General features: G+C 37.2%; 1 protein-coding gene across 3 annotated transcripts in view; it reads right to left on the bottom strand.

Annotated features, from left to right (window-relative positions):
- Positions 1–1,466: 1,466 nt before the first annotated feature.
- PAXIP1 (PAX interacting protein 1) overlaps positions 1,467–14,635 on the bottom strand; it is a 30,879-nt gene continuing 17,710 nt past the window's right edge. Inside the window, exons 9-21 of one of the 3 annotated variants that reach the window (XM_077789327.1) lie at positions 14,283–14,378; positions 13,837–13,974; positions 12,398–12,519; positions 11,674–11,858; positions 11,505–11,548; positions 9,091–9,158; positions 8,609–8,711; positions 6,306–6,474; positions 4,671–4,771; positions 3,404–3,538; positions 3,245–3,320; positions 2,692–2,751; positions 1,467–2,254 (exon numbers count right to left, since the gene is read on the bottom strand). In XM_077789327.1, coding sequence (XP_077645453.1) covers positions 2,238–2,254; positions 2,692–2,751; positions 3,245–3,320; positions 3,404–3,538; positions 4,671–4,771; positions 6,306–6,474; positions 8,609–8,711; positions 9,091–9,158; positions 11,505–11,548; positions 11,674–11,858; positions 12,398–12,519; positions 13,837–13,974; positions 14,283–14,378 — 1,314 coding nt within the window. In that variant the 3' untranslated portion in view covers positions 1,467–2,237. Of the gene's footprint in view, positions 2,255–2,501; positions 2,752–3,244; positions 3,321–3,403; positions 3,539–4,670; positions 4,772–6,305; positions 6,475–8,608; positions 8,712–9,090; positions 9,159–11,504; positions 11,549–11,673; positions 11,859–12,397; positions 12,520–13,836; positions 13,975–14,282; positions 14,379–14,635 lie in introns of those variants that run through there. The other 2 variants (XM_077789333.1, XM_021526566.3) reach the window with 2 other exon arrangements.

Below are 14,635 nucleotides of genomic sequence, written 5' to 3'. Positions count from 1 at the left end.
ACCTGCACCAAGCTGCTGTAGCAGGTCTCTTTAGCTCCTAGGACACGGTGGGGCAATATCAGCCTTGGGCCTGATTCTGTGCACAGCTGAGCTGACTCCTGACACCTGTGTCTCTCTGAAAGCACCATTTAAACTTGGGTAGGACAACGCATCTTGGAAGGCAGGCAGAAGACTTGCTGAGTGCATGACAGGTACAAAATATGCATTCAAGTTAAGTTCTGTGTACCACAAAACTGCCAAGCATTCAAAAGCTGCAACAGCTGATAAATGTTTTAAAGGAAAAGGCACTTTTCCTTTAGGAAGGAAAAGGCACAAAATCCTCCTGCCACTTGGTAACAAGTACGATGAAGAAAATCTCTTCATTCAAAGAGATTAAGAGATTCAGATCGTTTCAGTATTACATTCTTAAGTGAGAAAAAGGTGCATTTATTTCTCCAGTAAAAATAGTATTCATGCAATGTATTACAACGTTCTTTAGGGTGGGATTAACTTTGTTTTCTGTGTTCTGAAAGATTCAGATAACTAAACTGCTTTGTTGAACTGTTGAGAGATGTGTCTCTGCAGGGCTCTTTAAGTCAGGTTTCAGAGATTTTCTCTCCCTCCACTGACAGGGAGACCAGACTTGCCAGGATACACATCTGAACAATTTAAGTAATTTGTATCACAACTTACCAACCAACAGTTAACTCCCACTGCAGTCCCTCCTCCTTTTTTACTGTTTTTAAAGTTAAAGCACAAAATCATATCATCAATTTCCAACCTTAGGTTCCACATTACACACTTTTCCTTCATCTGTCTCATAATGAAAAGGAAGCTACACTTCAGAGAGCTGAACATCACACTAAGAATAAACACAGAACCCTGCCATAAGTAAATAGCATTTGTGAAAAAGTACCATGGTAACCAAAGTGCAACATTCTCATTTATCCCACTTTGCCACCTTACAAAAGTCACAATGGTAGAAATGTTACCATTCCTGTGATCCTCAGGTAGGCCCTCTCTGCTCGCAAAAGAAGAGCCAAGCACAGGAGCAGCTCAGGACACGGACACAGCTGAGGAACCAGAGCCAGCAATGAAAGGCAACAGGCACACAGTGACCTCTGTGGGACCTCGCTCATCGTGACATTTACTACCACTGTGTTCTTACAGCAGCAATTTGTCATTCACTTAAGCACTCTGTTCAACCAAGGCACTGGGAGAAAGGCAACAGAATCAGTGAATCAAGCACCAGCTGGATTTACACTTAAAGCCACAGCACAAAAGAGATTTGAAATCAATAATTTCCCTGATGTGGGAGTGCAGATACTCACTTGCCTATACAGCATCAGAGCTGAATTGTCTTGATGATCAGAAAGAAAATAAATGCTTTTAGTATCACTTTTTCATCTGCTGGAATCTAAACCGATAAAAATGGTCAAATCAGTTTATTAGAACTGTGTGTTTTAGGAAATACCACTGAATATAGATTCAGGAGACTGGTTTTTTAATATTTATTTAGTAAAACTCACTATACAAACAGAAAGTTATCACAACAGTGGAATATGCAGGGTTATAGTTTCTCCTTCAAGCAGCTTCTCTGCTTCAGTAAAAACACATATATACATTTACAATTATTTCCCTTTAAAGCACTGGGATTCATATATTAAAACATACCTGGTAAAATAAGCTTAAAATAATTTCACATTGCTTGGAAAAAGATTTGAGTAATTTACTCTTACCAGAGTGCCATTGTTGCACAGTATTCAAAAAAATGAACGACCACTAAAATATAGAGTAAAACATTTAAAAGTACATTTATTTCAAATGTGGGCAAAATATCAATATAAAAGAAAATAGAGTATAAGAAATAAAAATAAAGTACAAAACATTTTCATCTTCGACATCCATAATTTAATAGATAGTAAGCCCTTCTATTTTTACATCCAAATTACACTTTTGGCTGAAGTACCATAATTTATTTTAAAATGCTTAAAAATGGGCTCATCATACCTAAAATGGGCTCTTTCAAAATGGTAGTATAATACAAAACATAGTAAATTATGTTTCAGCATAATAAAATTACACATCCTAAAAAAGATGCAGTTTATTTTTGCTTTCCTGCTTTAAACTGCTCATCATCCCTAGGAAAACAGCTGGAAAACAGCATCCACAGGAAGTTCTAGTAGCTTTGTACAATGGCTGAACTGCTAGATATAATGCTCCAAGGATTCCAGAGCAGTAAGGCATTTTACTATCCATCAAGTAAATTTATATGTAAGTTTGTTAAGGAAGAACAACTGTAAGAAATGACAGCAAAATACAAGTTCTATAAAAAAAATGCATAAAGACACAGAGGCGTTACTGGTCCCTCCACTGCATTTATCAAACAGGGCCTACAGTCTTCAAAAAAGCTGCTTCCCTCATCTGAAAGTAACTTGTGTCAAATATTTCCCTTAGTGGCAAGTTCTTTTCCCATTGCCTAATATTCTACTATTTACTAATATTTACTACTCTTTTGTGACCACCATGCCTTCCTTCTCCTTTGCAGTATTTCCCATCAAAAAGTAATTCCATGTTGAATTTAAGCTACTTTCCTAGGTGTTAAACTACCAGCCTACCAAGCAAACATTACATATTAATTCCTAATTAAGAAAAACTTTTAAAAACCATACTCCCCTAAGCAGCAAAATGTCTTTACACAAAAAGGATATGATTCATAATCCAGTGTTTGAGTAAGCACTCCAGTCAGGACAAACTCAGCATTGTGGACATCTGGAAATATCAAAATTCATACAGTTCACACCCTACACAGAAATTCTGCCTCATTCTGCAGAATGACACACCTGACACTGCTCCTGGCACTGTTACTAAATACAGCACTTCTTGGGGCTCTACACTAAAGTGAGAATAACTAAAGTGAAAACCCCTAACTCCCTTGTTAAATACTGAGATGGTGCCCTGGTAGCTGGTACAGGACTGTGCTCTGAAATTAGGATGAGAATAATGCTGGTAATGCACTGACGTTTCAGTTGTTGCTAAATTCAAAAACTTATGGTGCTCTGCTTATAAAATAACTCTTAGATATATCCAGCAAACAGCTGGCTTGGATTTCTCCATAGTCTGCAGGATAGTCCATGTACTCCTCTATTAGTATCTGAAAACTTCAAAAGATCTCTGTATCTGTATAATAATAATAACTGGGAAATAGAAAAAAAAATCTTAGTAACAGTTATACTGTTCAATCACAACAAAAGCTTATACCTACCTATGCCTCGTGCAAAATATTCTCGACATAAATGAAGGTCATTTTCACAGGAAATCAAGATTATCTCTGGCAAACTCTAAAGGAAAGAAAGTAATGATTAGCTCAGAAGAACATGGCAAGGTATTATAAATAAATTTTACAAAGCAACACTCAACACACTTTATTCTGCTTATGCTCCATGAGTTTTCGAAAAGAAGGTTGTTTAGATAATACTTTTCCTCCTGCACACTCCACAATAGCTTTCATGGTGGAAAGACTGGGACAAATTCCAGGTGTAATGTAAAAATATTTTCCCTAAAAAGAGAAAAGGAAGAACAAGAAAAAGCATTATTATGTTAACTGATTTCTGCAACACATGAAGTTTTAATGTCATGTGACACTTCTTTTATACAGCAGGGCAGGCTTTGTAAACTGGGGTTGGGCTTATGGACAGATTCATCAGTTGATGAGATGTCCTTAATTACTGCTGATGTTTCCCCTGGAGGGGCAAATGCACAATTTTGATGAATTTGAACAGTTCAGGTGTGCCAATTTCCACATCTGTAAAGTAACAACTGCAGCTTGGTAAGACACATAAGAACAATGCTCCTCACTTCTTTGAGCACAGGGACATCTCAAGTGTTACAAAAAGAACTTTTATCTTATAATCAACACCAAATTTATTACTTCCTGATAAAAAATATTCTACTAATTGACTGAGATTGGTGACCAAATCACAAAGTAGATTATCTCTCTTTATCAGCTAGGGAAAAAAAACCAGAAAACATCTTGCTATTTAATCTGCAAAACTGAGAGCAAAATGTAGCATTTAGACATAATAGAAGACATAGATCCTTATTCATTACAGGTAGAAAAAATACTTATTTTAGGTGGTTTACCCCCAAACAGTCTGCAATTCAATTAGGCTGAAGAATCTTCAGCAACTCAGATATCCAGATGCCTCTCTGCACTGTAATGTAATTTTAACCAGAGGCATGAAAAAAACTTGCACCATCCTAGCAAACAGCTGAGTGGAAATGCAGTGGAGATTCACAATAGAATTCCCTGAGGCTGAAGGGCAAACTCACCCTCAGACTCCCATTTTTATGGGCAAGTGCTCTGACTATGAGGCTGGTGTAAAAAAGAAAAGAGAGAACAAAGAAAAGAAGTGGCTTTTTACAAGTAACAGAGCAATGTTCTAAATTTTGGAAGTGAACAAATATACTGAGACTGTTTGGTTATCATCTACAGGATCCAGTCATTCGGAGGGTTTATATCCACCCCAATGCTTAGGCAGAAAACAGACATAAAATGAAAATTGACAACAAATGTTTCATGTTATATGCCAGCTTGCTCTACTGCTTTCAGCTATAAACCTGTGGTCCCAATGATGGAAAAACTAGGTTGAAAACTCCCAAGTATTTAAATGCTGTGATAAACTGCATACCTTGAACAGTGGAGCTACTTGTGCTCTCTTTAGAGACTCCTCTAAACTAAAGCAGAAAAGAACCTCAGCTTCAGCATCTCTGAGCACAAAGTTCTGCTCATCTGAAAAAGAAAGACTGATGATGTGGCACACAAAACACAGACATTCCCATGGCCCAGGAGGGAATCTGAGCAGAGTATCTTGGTGGCAGAGTAGCTCTGAATGGCAGATACCTTCTAGAATTAAACAGGATTAAAACTTCCCTCTTCATTAGGCTTCTTACACAGATGACTACCAAATACTTGGAGAATTAAACTATGTTTTACACTTCCATACCTAACAACAATCACTGTCTTATCAAGTGCCTTTTTCTAACTTATCAGAGCTACTTGCAAATTTTTATTTTTTGATTCTCTGCAAAGGAGAATGATCAAGCAGAAGGATTAAGTTTAAATTCAAATTACTGTGACCACGTATGGGAGCCCAGAAACTCTCTTCAAGTCCTCATACAGTATTAACAGAAAGAACTTTCCATCTGTTCCATTTGTCCTGTTATTCACCCATTTTTTTCTTTTTTTATTAGGGATGGAATTTCAGTCTTTATCTTTCCAAAAAAGCTATGTCAAACACATTTCTAACTCCAATTTAATCCAAAACCCCTAAGTCTAAAAAACAAAACCAAAAAATTATACAGAGAACAAATTGTTCTTTCCAAGGACAATTCTGACAACTTGCAAGGGACAGTGTTAATACTCTTCCAAGGGACAAAAGAAACAATTAAGACAATTTTTGTAAACAACTGCCACATTTTCCATCATTTCAGCAGGTACAAAACTGAAACCAGCCCATTAGCTACAAATCAACCTAATTTCAGTAAATAAGTAAAGTACTTCAAGTACTAGATCACAACAGTCATCTTAAATCCCCCTATTTTTTTCATCTTCTAAGGGTTTTCAAATTTATCAGTTTCTCAGTTCACTGATGCTCAAATAAGGAAATTACCTTCTTGGGATTTTTAGAAATATTTGCTGGTTTATTAATTAATGATCCATAAATTCAAATCTTTATAGTGGTTAGCCAGCGATGTTATACATTTTCTTCTTACAATCACATAAAATGCAAAAAACAATTCTAAACCAAATAATCACCCTTTCAGAAAGGGTGAATTAAAAAATAATGCACTCACAGGTAAAAATCTACAAAATGACTACCCAAGAAAAAAATAAAATACTTAACAATATCCAATCATTTAATGACCCTAACACAAACTTTTTAAACGTGTTTTTCTTTCATTTAAGGGGAAAAAAACTGTATTAAAACAAAGGAAAACTAAAGGAAACAAAATAATTCTGCTGAAAGAGAACTTGATTTAAAAAAAACCAAACAATTCTTATGACAGCTTTGCTTAAGCATACTAAGACAACCTTCTAACTCAAGTGGAATACAAACTAGCTGCTAATATCATTATTTAAAAACTTTGCAAATTACTCTTCAAAAAATGTGAACGATGACAACAGGATTTGCTGTAGAATTAAAATTTCTGTTTTCAAAAGCTGAACTCTACTGAAGTCAGAAGACAAAAGAAAAAATTGTATTTAAACATGTTTATCAATGCACCTTTATTTTACTATAGGAATTGATACTAATTTAACTTACCAACAAATTTCTGGCATTTGAAACACTCCTCTAACCACTCTGGAGTTACTATGTGCTTGACTACAGAAATTGCTGTCAGGAACTTGACAGTTCGGGTCACTTTACTGGCAATTAGGTGGGTACATTTCTGGGCAGAGTCCGCTACCTCACCTCCAAGGATATACAGTTTCTGAAAGTTGTACAAAACACAAACCAGAATGCAACGGTTGTTAAAAAATGGAGGAAAAAAATAAACTAAATATTGTATCATCACATCAAATAAAACTAAGCTCCTAATGAAATAGTAAATGTAGATTTTTATGTTACAGTGATTCCTCTACTCAAGTTGATTAATTTTGACAGAATTTACAGCCACTGAAAATCTAGGTATTTCCAGACATAAACATCATCTGGCAAGACTGAAAACAATTTCCTGCTTCTGCAGTTTTTAGATTTTGGGTTGAGCTTTTTTTAAGCAAGGAACTACCTGTGAGATAGAACTAAATTTTTTTTTTCAGTGAAACATGATATAAAATTTTAAGTTAGCAATAATAAGAATTTATAAGAATTTCCCTATTTTCTACGGAAGGTGCAGTACACACTGTAGCTACAACAAACTTAATTTTTATAGGCTTGTCTTTAAAGAGAAAAGCATCTCATGAAAAACACATATTATTCCACATGCATTTTTGATGATACTGAGCAACTATTCCCTTTTCCTTGGTTTAAGCCACCAAACTCAAACTAGCTCCTCACAGCTGCTATCTTATCAATTAAGCCAGTCATTATCTGAAGGAATGAGCAACACAATGAATGAGCTGGTGAGGCACATCAGATTACCACAGGTGTTAGAGATAAAGAGTGCCCCCCTCATAAAAATTTCAAGGATGAAAAAATATTTGGACAGCTTTATTAACTATGCATCCTGGATTTCTGATTAAGACAAACATTTTGCACGAATAAATAAAACCCACACCAATATCTATAAGCATAAATATTTAACAGTTCTTATTGCATGAATGCTTGGGAGTCCCAAAGCAAGAAGGCCTAAAGGTTACTTGGGTTAGAAGGTCTAAGAGGACTCTGGCAGCCCTGTGCACTCCACTGCTCTGATAACAATGAGCACATAGGACAGACAGGGACAGTGCTTTTAGCTCTTCTCTACCATGCTCTGATGGTTTGCATAAAGATGATGCACAAAAATATTATTCAGTGACACATCTCCACTATTTACTTCCTTCCTGGTAACAAACACCCTGTGAACAGGACATAGTACCCCTCTGAAAGGCAAAGGCTGCTTTTCTATGCCCACCTCAAGCACTTCTGCCTGAGTGCAGACCTTGCAAGACTTCCACTCTGATGTGGAAGTGTCCCTTTGGCCATACAGGTACAAAGATTACTCCTCCATCTCAAGAAGATGAGGAGTATCCAGCTCCTGTTAGGGATCCAAACTCTGCAGAGTTTTGATAGCATCAGTGCTGCCAGGTTTACAGTCAGCTTCAGAAGCTTTGAGGCTGAAGTTGATTGTTTTAATTTGTGAGACATAGCTGTTACCAAAACAGTCTCTGTATAATAAACCTGATACCAACAGGACAGACAACAAGTGTATCTCATTTATGAGATACACTGAAAAACATTTTATATCCCAAAATATTCAATATCAAGCTTCAAATACACACAGTGCAAAAAAAAAAAAAATAATCTGAAGCTAAACCACTTTAGAAACAAGTATAGGTGTAATAAAGAAAATATTTTGTATTTTTGAGGATATCAAAGTGCGTATTTCTAAGAAATGTAGTAGACTCAAGACTCATTTACTTCTCATTATCTGAATGTTATAAATGATGTACATTTAAGTTTCAGTACAGCTTTATTAGGGAACAGAACAAAACCTCCATAAGAACTTCTCACACCTGCCATAAGCTTTGTCATCAGCTGTCTCTGAAGCATTTGGCACTACAGACAACAACCCCACTAGAAGAATACTGGGTCTTATCCAGAACAACCATCACTATTTTTCTTACCTAATTTTGGTCATGAAATTTGCTGATTTTCAAACAAATGTGGAAAGGGCTTTCTTGCTTTTTAAAGCAGCCCTACAGAAAGAGAAAGCAAGTAGCACAGTAGTGTAAAGTAGTTAACTGAAGGAGAACAGCTACCAAATAAAACTAATTTCATAAAAACCTATCCTAACCTCAGGGCTGGTAAGTACTGGTTTTTATCCACTAGGTATATGCTTATCAAGTCTTAGCAAAAATTAAACATCCATTAAAAAACTGTCAGATGTTTCAATGTAGTTCACAAGAGATAAGCCTGAAAGTCACCTTAATGTACTGTTGCACTTGCATAGGTTCAAATCCTGTGAAGAGCACCATTGGTGTCAGCTCAGGGGTGAGTTTTTTAGTAGGTGGCGGCAGGTCTTCAATCCTACAGAATACGGGAAATACAAAATGTGACATTTGGGCCCAAGGCTGCAGAACTGTAATCCTAAAATTGGACATGAACACTTTTGCAAGTTTCAACGATGGAACGACCCACATGAATGAGAATTAGGCACAACTTTTTCTGAAAAAAAAAATCACCATGGAGAGAACACATTCTCTTTCTGCACTCTCCCAGCTCTCTTACTACATCACTCTCTTAGCTATTGTTTTGTTCCTGCCAGCTGAGGAACCGGCAACATCCAAAACCCACTGAGAGTTATTCCACTGAGCAGGGCACAGGATGGTGCAGGCTGGTGGGCAGCTGACACTTCTGAGGAACAATCAATCAAAGACTACAGGCATTGACTCCCTGCTGTTCTTACCTTGCTCTTTTGGAAGACGGCTGAAGACTGGATTCATTCTGCTTTGGTTTCAAAGGCAACCTCACACCCTGAAATCAGACCAGTTACATGTTTAGATCTGAATTAAACAGGGAAATCAGCTTCTATCCTGAATTAATCACAAATGAAAATTACACACTGCTGAATACATGAGGCACCTACTACTGACACAAAGAGCCCAACAGCAAAACTGAGCATCACCCAAAGCTTCTCCATAAACTTAGGTAACCCTGAAAGTGCACACCAAATAAAATATTGTGGGACCTTTTTCCTTTAAATAACACTGCTAATTATCAATGGAAATGGAATTAAATGAGAAGGAGACTGAAAAGCCTGTCCATTTGTTAAGTACATGAAGACCACAATATTCTTCCTGGTGATAAATTTCATGGAATGGTAATATCCCAGAAAATACAGTTTAAACTCAAGTTCCCTAACTACATAAACAGAAGCTAGATATAAAGTGCCACCTCCACAGTACCAAATCAGACTCTAGAGTATGTGCCCAAGGGTGATCAGATGTAGGTTTTAGGCTCTGCTTGGTCTGAGTAACTTGAAACCACAGCTCCCAGGCTCAGGAGTGCGTGACATCTATTTCTTTTTAACCTTCAATGCCTTAAATTTAATGAAAAATGCTAGAGGCATATGAACAGAAAGACAGGCAGCATTGTACCAGCCTTGCTGTGAGAATGTTCCTTTGGGAAGAACAAGCCACAGGGGTTTGTTCCCTGCTTTCAGACCAAGCATTTTTATGCTAGACAGCCCATAGTATGAGCAGCTGCAAAGAAAAGTGCACACATTCACATTTTGATAGACATTTCAACTATGAAAATGCAAGACATAAATGGCACCAACAGCATCTGACAAGACAGCTGTCCTCAGAAGAAGACCCCAAGCCCCAAGACAAATAGAAATGCCTGCTGCAAAGGCAGTGAAGTACCTTGTCTTCCCTGTCACTTCCACATGGCCTGCATTTTCTATTACCAAACCATATTCCTGTGTGGATACATGGAGGGCAGCTGGACTAGACTGGTTCCTGAAGCTCCTTTCAATCTAAGTCACAAAATTCCCACCTCACATGGGCAAGAAGGGTCCCCATATAAATACAGAAGGGCAGGTACTAAATTACCCACCCATCCCCTGAGGTCTCCATTTGCTACACAAGACAAAACATGGACAAAAACCTGGTGGGACAGACCAACACAAAAAATGTAACCGGTTTTAAGATGAGCTCATCTGCTGTGTGGATGGCAAAGGGTGGTGGCAAGAAAATCAAAACTGAATTAGTTAAAAGCTGTTTTAAATACTAATACTGCTTCTTCTCAAGGACTTTTTTATTTTGTAACAGCAGAATGTTTTCCATCTTCAGGAAAATACAAAGACAACTAATTTTTAAAAGCATTTTGTTTTCTAAAAGCAAGTTTCCTACAGGCCCATGAAACAAATCCACAAGGGTCTATAAGAAGAATGTTTCAAACTCATGGTCAGGAAAAGAGCTGAACAGTAATCAAGGGACAGTGCCCTGAATACCCATTTAAAATATTGCGACAAATTACACTTTGAGAGTTACTAAGTAGCTCTTTTCTGAAAAGTTTACAAAGCAACTGAGATACAAGTGATCCAAGCACAAGGGGCAAGGCAAAACATTTTTGTGCAATACAAAATGTTATCTGAAAGTCACCTGTAGTACAGGTTTACCTACATCAAGACATACTGTGAAAAATTATCAAGTATAAATCTGAAACAGGAAGAAAATTTACAATACAAAAACACAAGATAGGTTTAAGAACTAACATGAAAACTGCAGCTTATTCTGAATATGCAGAAAACCCTTAATGACTAAATTTACTTCTCTTGTATGTTTTTTAAAGGTACAATTTTTCATTGTTCATTCCTGCTGATATTTCAGGGTTATCAACTACTATACTTTTTAGTATGCATGGTATATTTTTAAATCTTAAAATACATGGTATATATACCCATGGTTTTAGTTCTTAGTATATATCAGAGAGATGGTATGAAGTAGTTCCACCCTTAATTTACATTATGTATCATATGTAAAATTCAGTCAATATTCTAACAGAATTCCTATTGATTTTGGGTGTTCGATCTTAAAAACCCTTATTTGATCTCATCTACAAAGTGTTAAGTACTGATTTAAAAAGTACTACACCCTTTCTGAAGGTCTGATGTAGAAATTGAAGAATGAAACATCTAGCCAAAGGTGTGTCAACAGTAACTTAATTTTCTGTATCTCACTAAAATTCCTTAACTCTGTAAAAAGATTATTTCTCAGATTCTTTAAAATAAAATAGAACATTAACAAAAAGTACAACCAGGAGCTTCAGCAGAGGCAAGAAGTGATCTTATCAAATATATACAATAATTCAACATACCATTAGAAGTTCTGGCGACACCTTTAACGGGACTCTCCAAGCATCTAGGGAATGGAGAACAGAACAAAATGACACCAGTGTCAAATTATTCATACCAGAGGAAACATGCTCCTACTGATGAAACAGGCACACCAAAATGCTGCACAACAGAGGGCTTTGTGACTCTTACCCAGCAGGTTGAGCACCAGGTGCTGGCTGGGAGAGAGCGGGTCCTGGAGGTTGAAGACGGTGTAGCGGCTGTGCTGGATCTGCCGCAGCGCCTCGAAGTTGCCCAGCAGGATGTCACAGAGCCACTGCGCGTTCACGCACGGGATCCGCCACTCCTTGGCCTTCTCGTACTTCAACCCGCTGGCCCTTGGTGGGCAGAGAAGAAAAATATTTTGTATTGCAAAGAAATCAGTAAAAATAGCAATTTCTAATAATAAACCTAAATATCAGTGTTTTTTATTGGTCTATTGTTTGTTTTAACTGTAACAGAGGAGATACTCCAAAAAATGCTTTTGTTCTACATGTCGGAACAAGCCAGTCAGGGGAGAACTTCTGCTGCAAATGGAATCTTTAGACCTGGATTTAAATTTTCCCTCCTCCAACGTTTTAGAACAGTTATTTAAAAAAGGTATTTTATTTATGGATGATCTAAGAGCACCACTTAAGAATACTATAAAATAGGAAAGTTAGAAATTACTTCTGTTTTGCCTGTGTCCAGAAGGCCAAATTTATCACTTAATATGTGCTGTAATTTAGTTCAAGTTACAACATCACTAAGTTTATTGTTATCAAACTGCAGAACTGATTACAATGAACACTCTTATAATGAGCCATATGTAGCACCTCAGTTCAGAGCAGCACTACTGGGAAGAGGTTGCTGAGATGCTGAGAAAGCAAGGACTTACTCTTTACAGATGAGAACTGTATTGCTGCGACACAGGTAGCCCGTGTATTTGGCACCTGCTAGGTAGGCCATAAGCTTGAGGTCATCTCTGTCACTATCAACAAATCCTGTCACAGAGATTATCTGCAGGCAGAAAGACAGTTTTAAGTAACAGAACATTGATGGTACTTACAAAATATTCCCATGCAAAGTATTTTTCCATGGCTAATTTTTTACATTACAATGAAATGCACAGCATGGTGTATAAAGCATTCAATTAAAGCATGGCTTGTAGGATACAAACAGTACAATTTTTAAATTATTTGTTTATACATAAAAATTTCAAGTTTCTAGCAGTAGCTCTGACTCAGGAAGAATCATTTTCATTCTTCTGGTCAGCTTTTTCTTATTTACAGAGACCACAGCATTATTATGGATGAGCTCAGAGCTAATTTGCTTCTCACAGGTCTGCCATTTCCTTCTGCTGCACACAAAAAATAGAGGCATGCACACAAAAAATGCTTACACATACTTGCTATACTCTAAAAATCTGAGAACTGTGCTCTACTCTGCAATGTAGACAAATAAACTGTGCCAGCTGATCATAGAACTGTAATTCTACATCTTCCATTATTATCTTTAATATCCTGACAGCTTTTTGCTTTTGCCATTCTCACCTTTTCTTTAGGGAAAGGCAACAGTACTTCTGTTTAAAACTGTGTTTATTACATTGCAGATTACATTTACTATTAACCACTGAGTACACACACGATTTTCCCAAATATGTATTTCTTTTTATGTCAGTCAGGACAGGCTATTAGCAAGGCCATCATTCCATATGTCTGCATCCAGCACAAAGAAATCCAATGCCAAGACATACTTTGGCATCTTGGTTTACACAGCATAGTACATTTCAAGATGCCTCTCAATGAACTGAAGTTTTTCAATTCCACAAAATTCCACTTTCACAGCTCCTCAATGCACAGGCAATGAACTGTGACCTCCTATCCTCTGATTAGCAGCACAGGCTTCCTTTTTAGGTATCTGATAAGCACTGACTAAGAAAAACCCTCAAAAATCCTCTCAAAATCCTGGGTTATGGTAAGGAAGCACATGCTGTTAGATGTGCTGCTGCTCTGCTACTATAAACTGTGCAGCCTGGATTGCTGCTACCTTGCTATGTGTAAGTCAGGCAATCTTTGCCTCTCAGTGTCACAGAGTAACTCACAAAGGCAGGTGTTACTCCTCACCACTCTGAACTCGGAGAGACTTGCAAAGCACTGAGAAACACCTGGCAGCAGCAGCACCACATCAACACAACACCTTAAGATTAACAGAAGCTTTTCTTCCAAGGCAAAACAAATGTGTAATGCTCTGTTTCTAGCCCTGTTTTAATACTGCTCATGGAATGAAGCAAGCAATGAAACCAGCATTCTTCCAAAGTAAACTTTTCCTTCTTACATGTTGAGAACATGGCTTTCCTCCTGGTGGAAATGCCACTGGAAAATGAAGGGCTCGATGAGGTGGGACCATCTTCTTTTTCTTCAAGATTGCATTCAGCCAGTGTGCTGTAATACATCTCTTCCTTTCTCTTAAAGCCTAGGAATACAGGCACAAACAGCTTTTACAACCCAAAATGCTTTTTTTAAAGCTTTTTCTACAAATCAAACCTTGGATTTTAATTGTTTTTTTCTATATTTTAGACTTCTCTTTCTCATAGCATCTTCCTTGGTGCTCTCTGGAACAAGTCTACTACAGGCACTATGAAAGTTTGTACCCCAAAGAAACACAAATCATAATAAACATGTAATGAGAAACTTTACATTTGCTGTCTAAGCATGAAGCCCACAATGCAAAGGCCTGCCTTTGCAGTGATAAAATGAAAGCAGGCACCAGTGCAGGCTCACCTGAGCATACATGTTACTGACTTGGCTTTCACAGAGAAGGTGAGTACATCTGCTCGTGAGGGTTGGGTCCACTGTCCCACCATGTGCTTGAATGATCTGGTAAGAGAGTAAATACAGAACTTCTACGAAATAAGAATTTTTACATTACATTAAGAAACAAAAAGTCTGAAATGAAAGTCCACCCTTTAGGACACTGTCACCATTAGCACCACTTCACTGAAAAGTTACCCCCCAAAACTAGGTTTGTTATCTAGCTTTAGAACAATTTTGAAAACAAAAAATAAAATTAAATATGCAGCTTTTCACTGAACAAAAAGTCTATTTTTTAGAAGAAATGGAAAAAAAATGAAATA

This window comes from Lonchura striata, chromosome 1 (assembly GCF_046129695.1).
Source record: "Lonchura striata isolate bLonStr1 chromosome 1, bLonStr1.mat, whole genome shotgun sequence".
NCBI lineage: Eukaryota > Metazoa > Chordata > Aves > Passeriformes > Estrildidae > Lonchura > Lonchura striata.
This window is presented reverse-complemented; position numbering and strand designations above follow the sequence as displayed.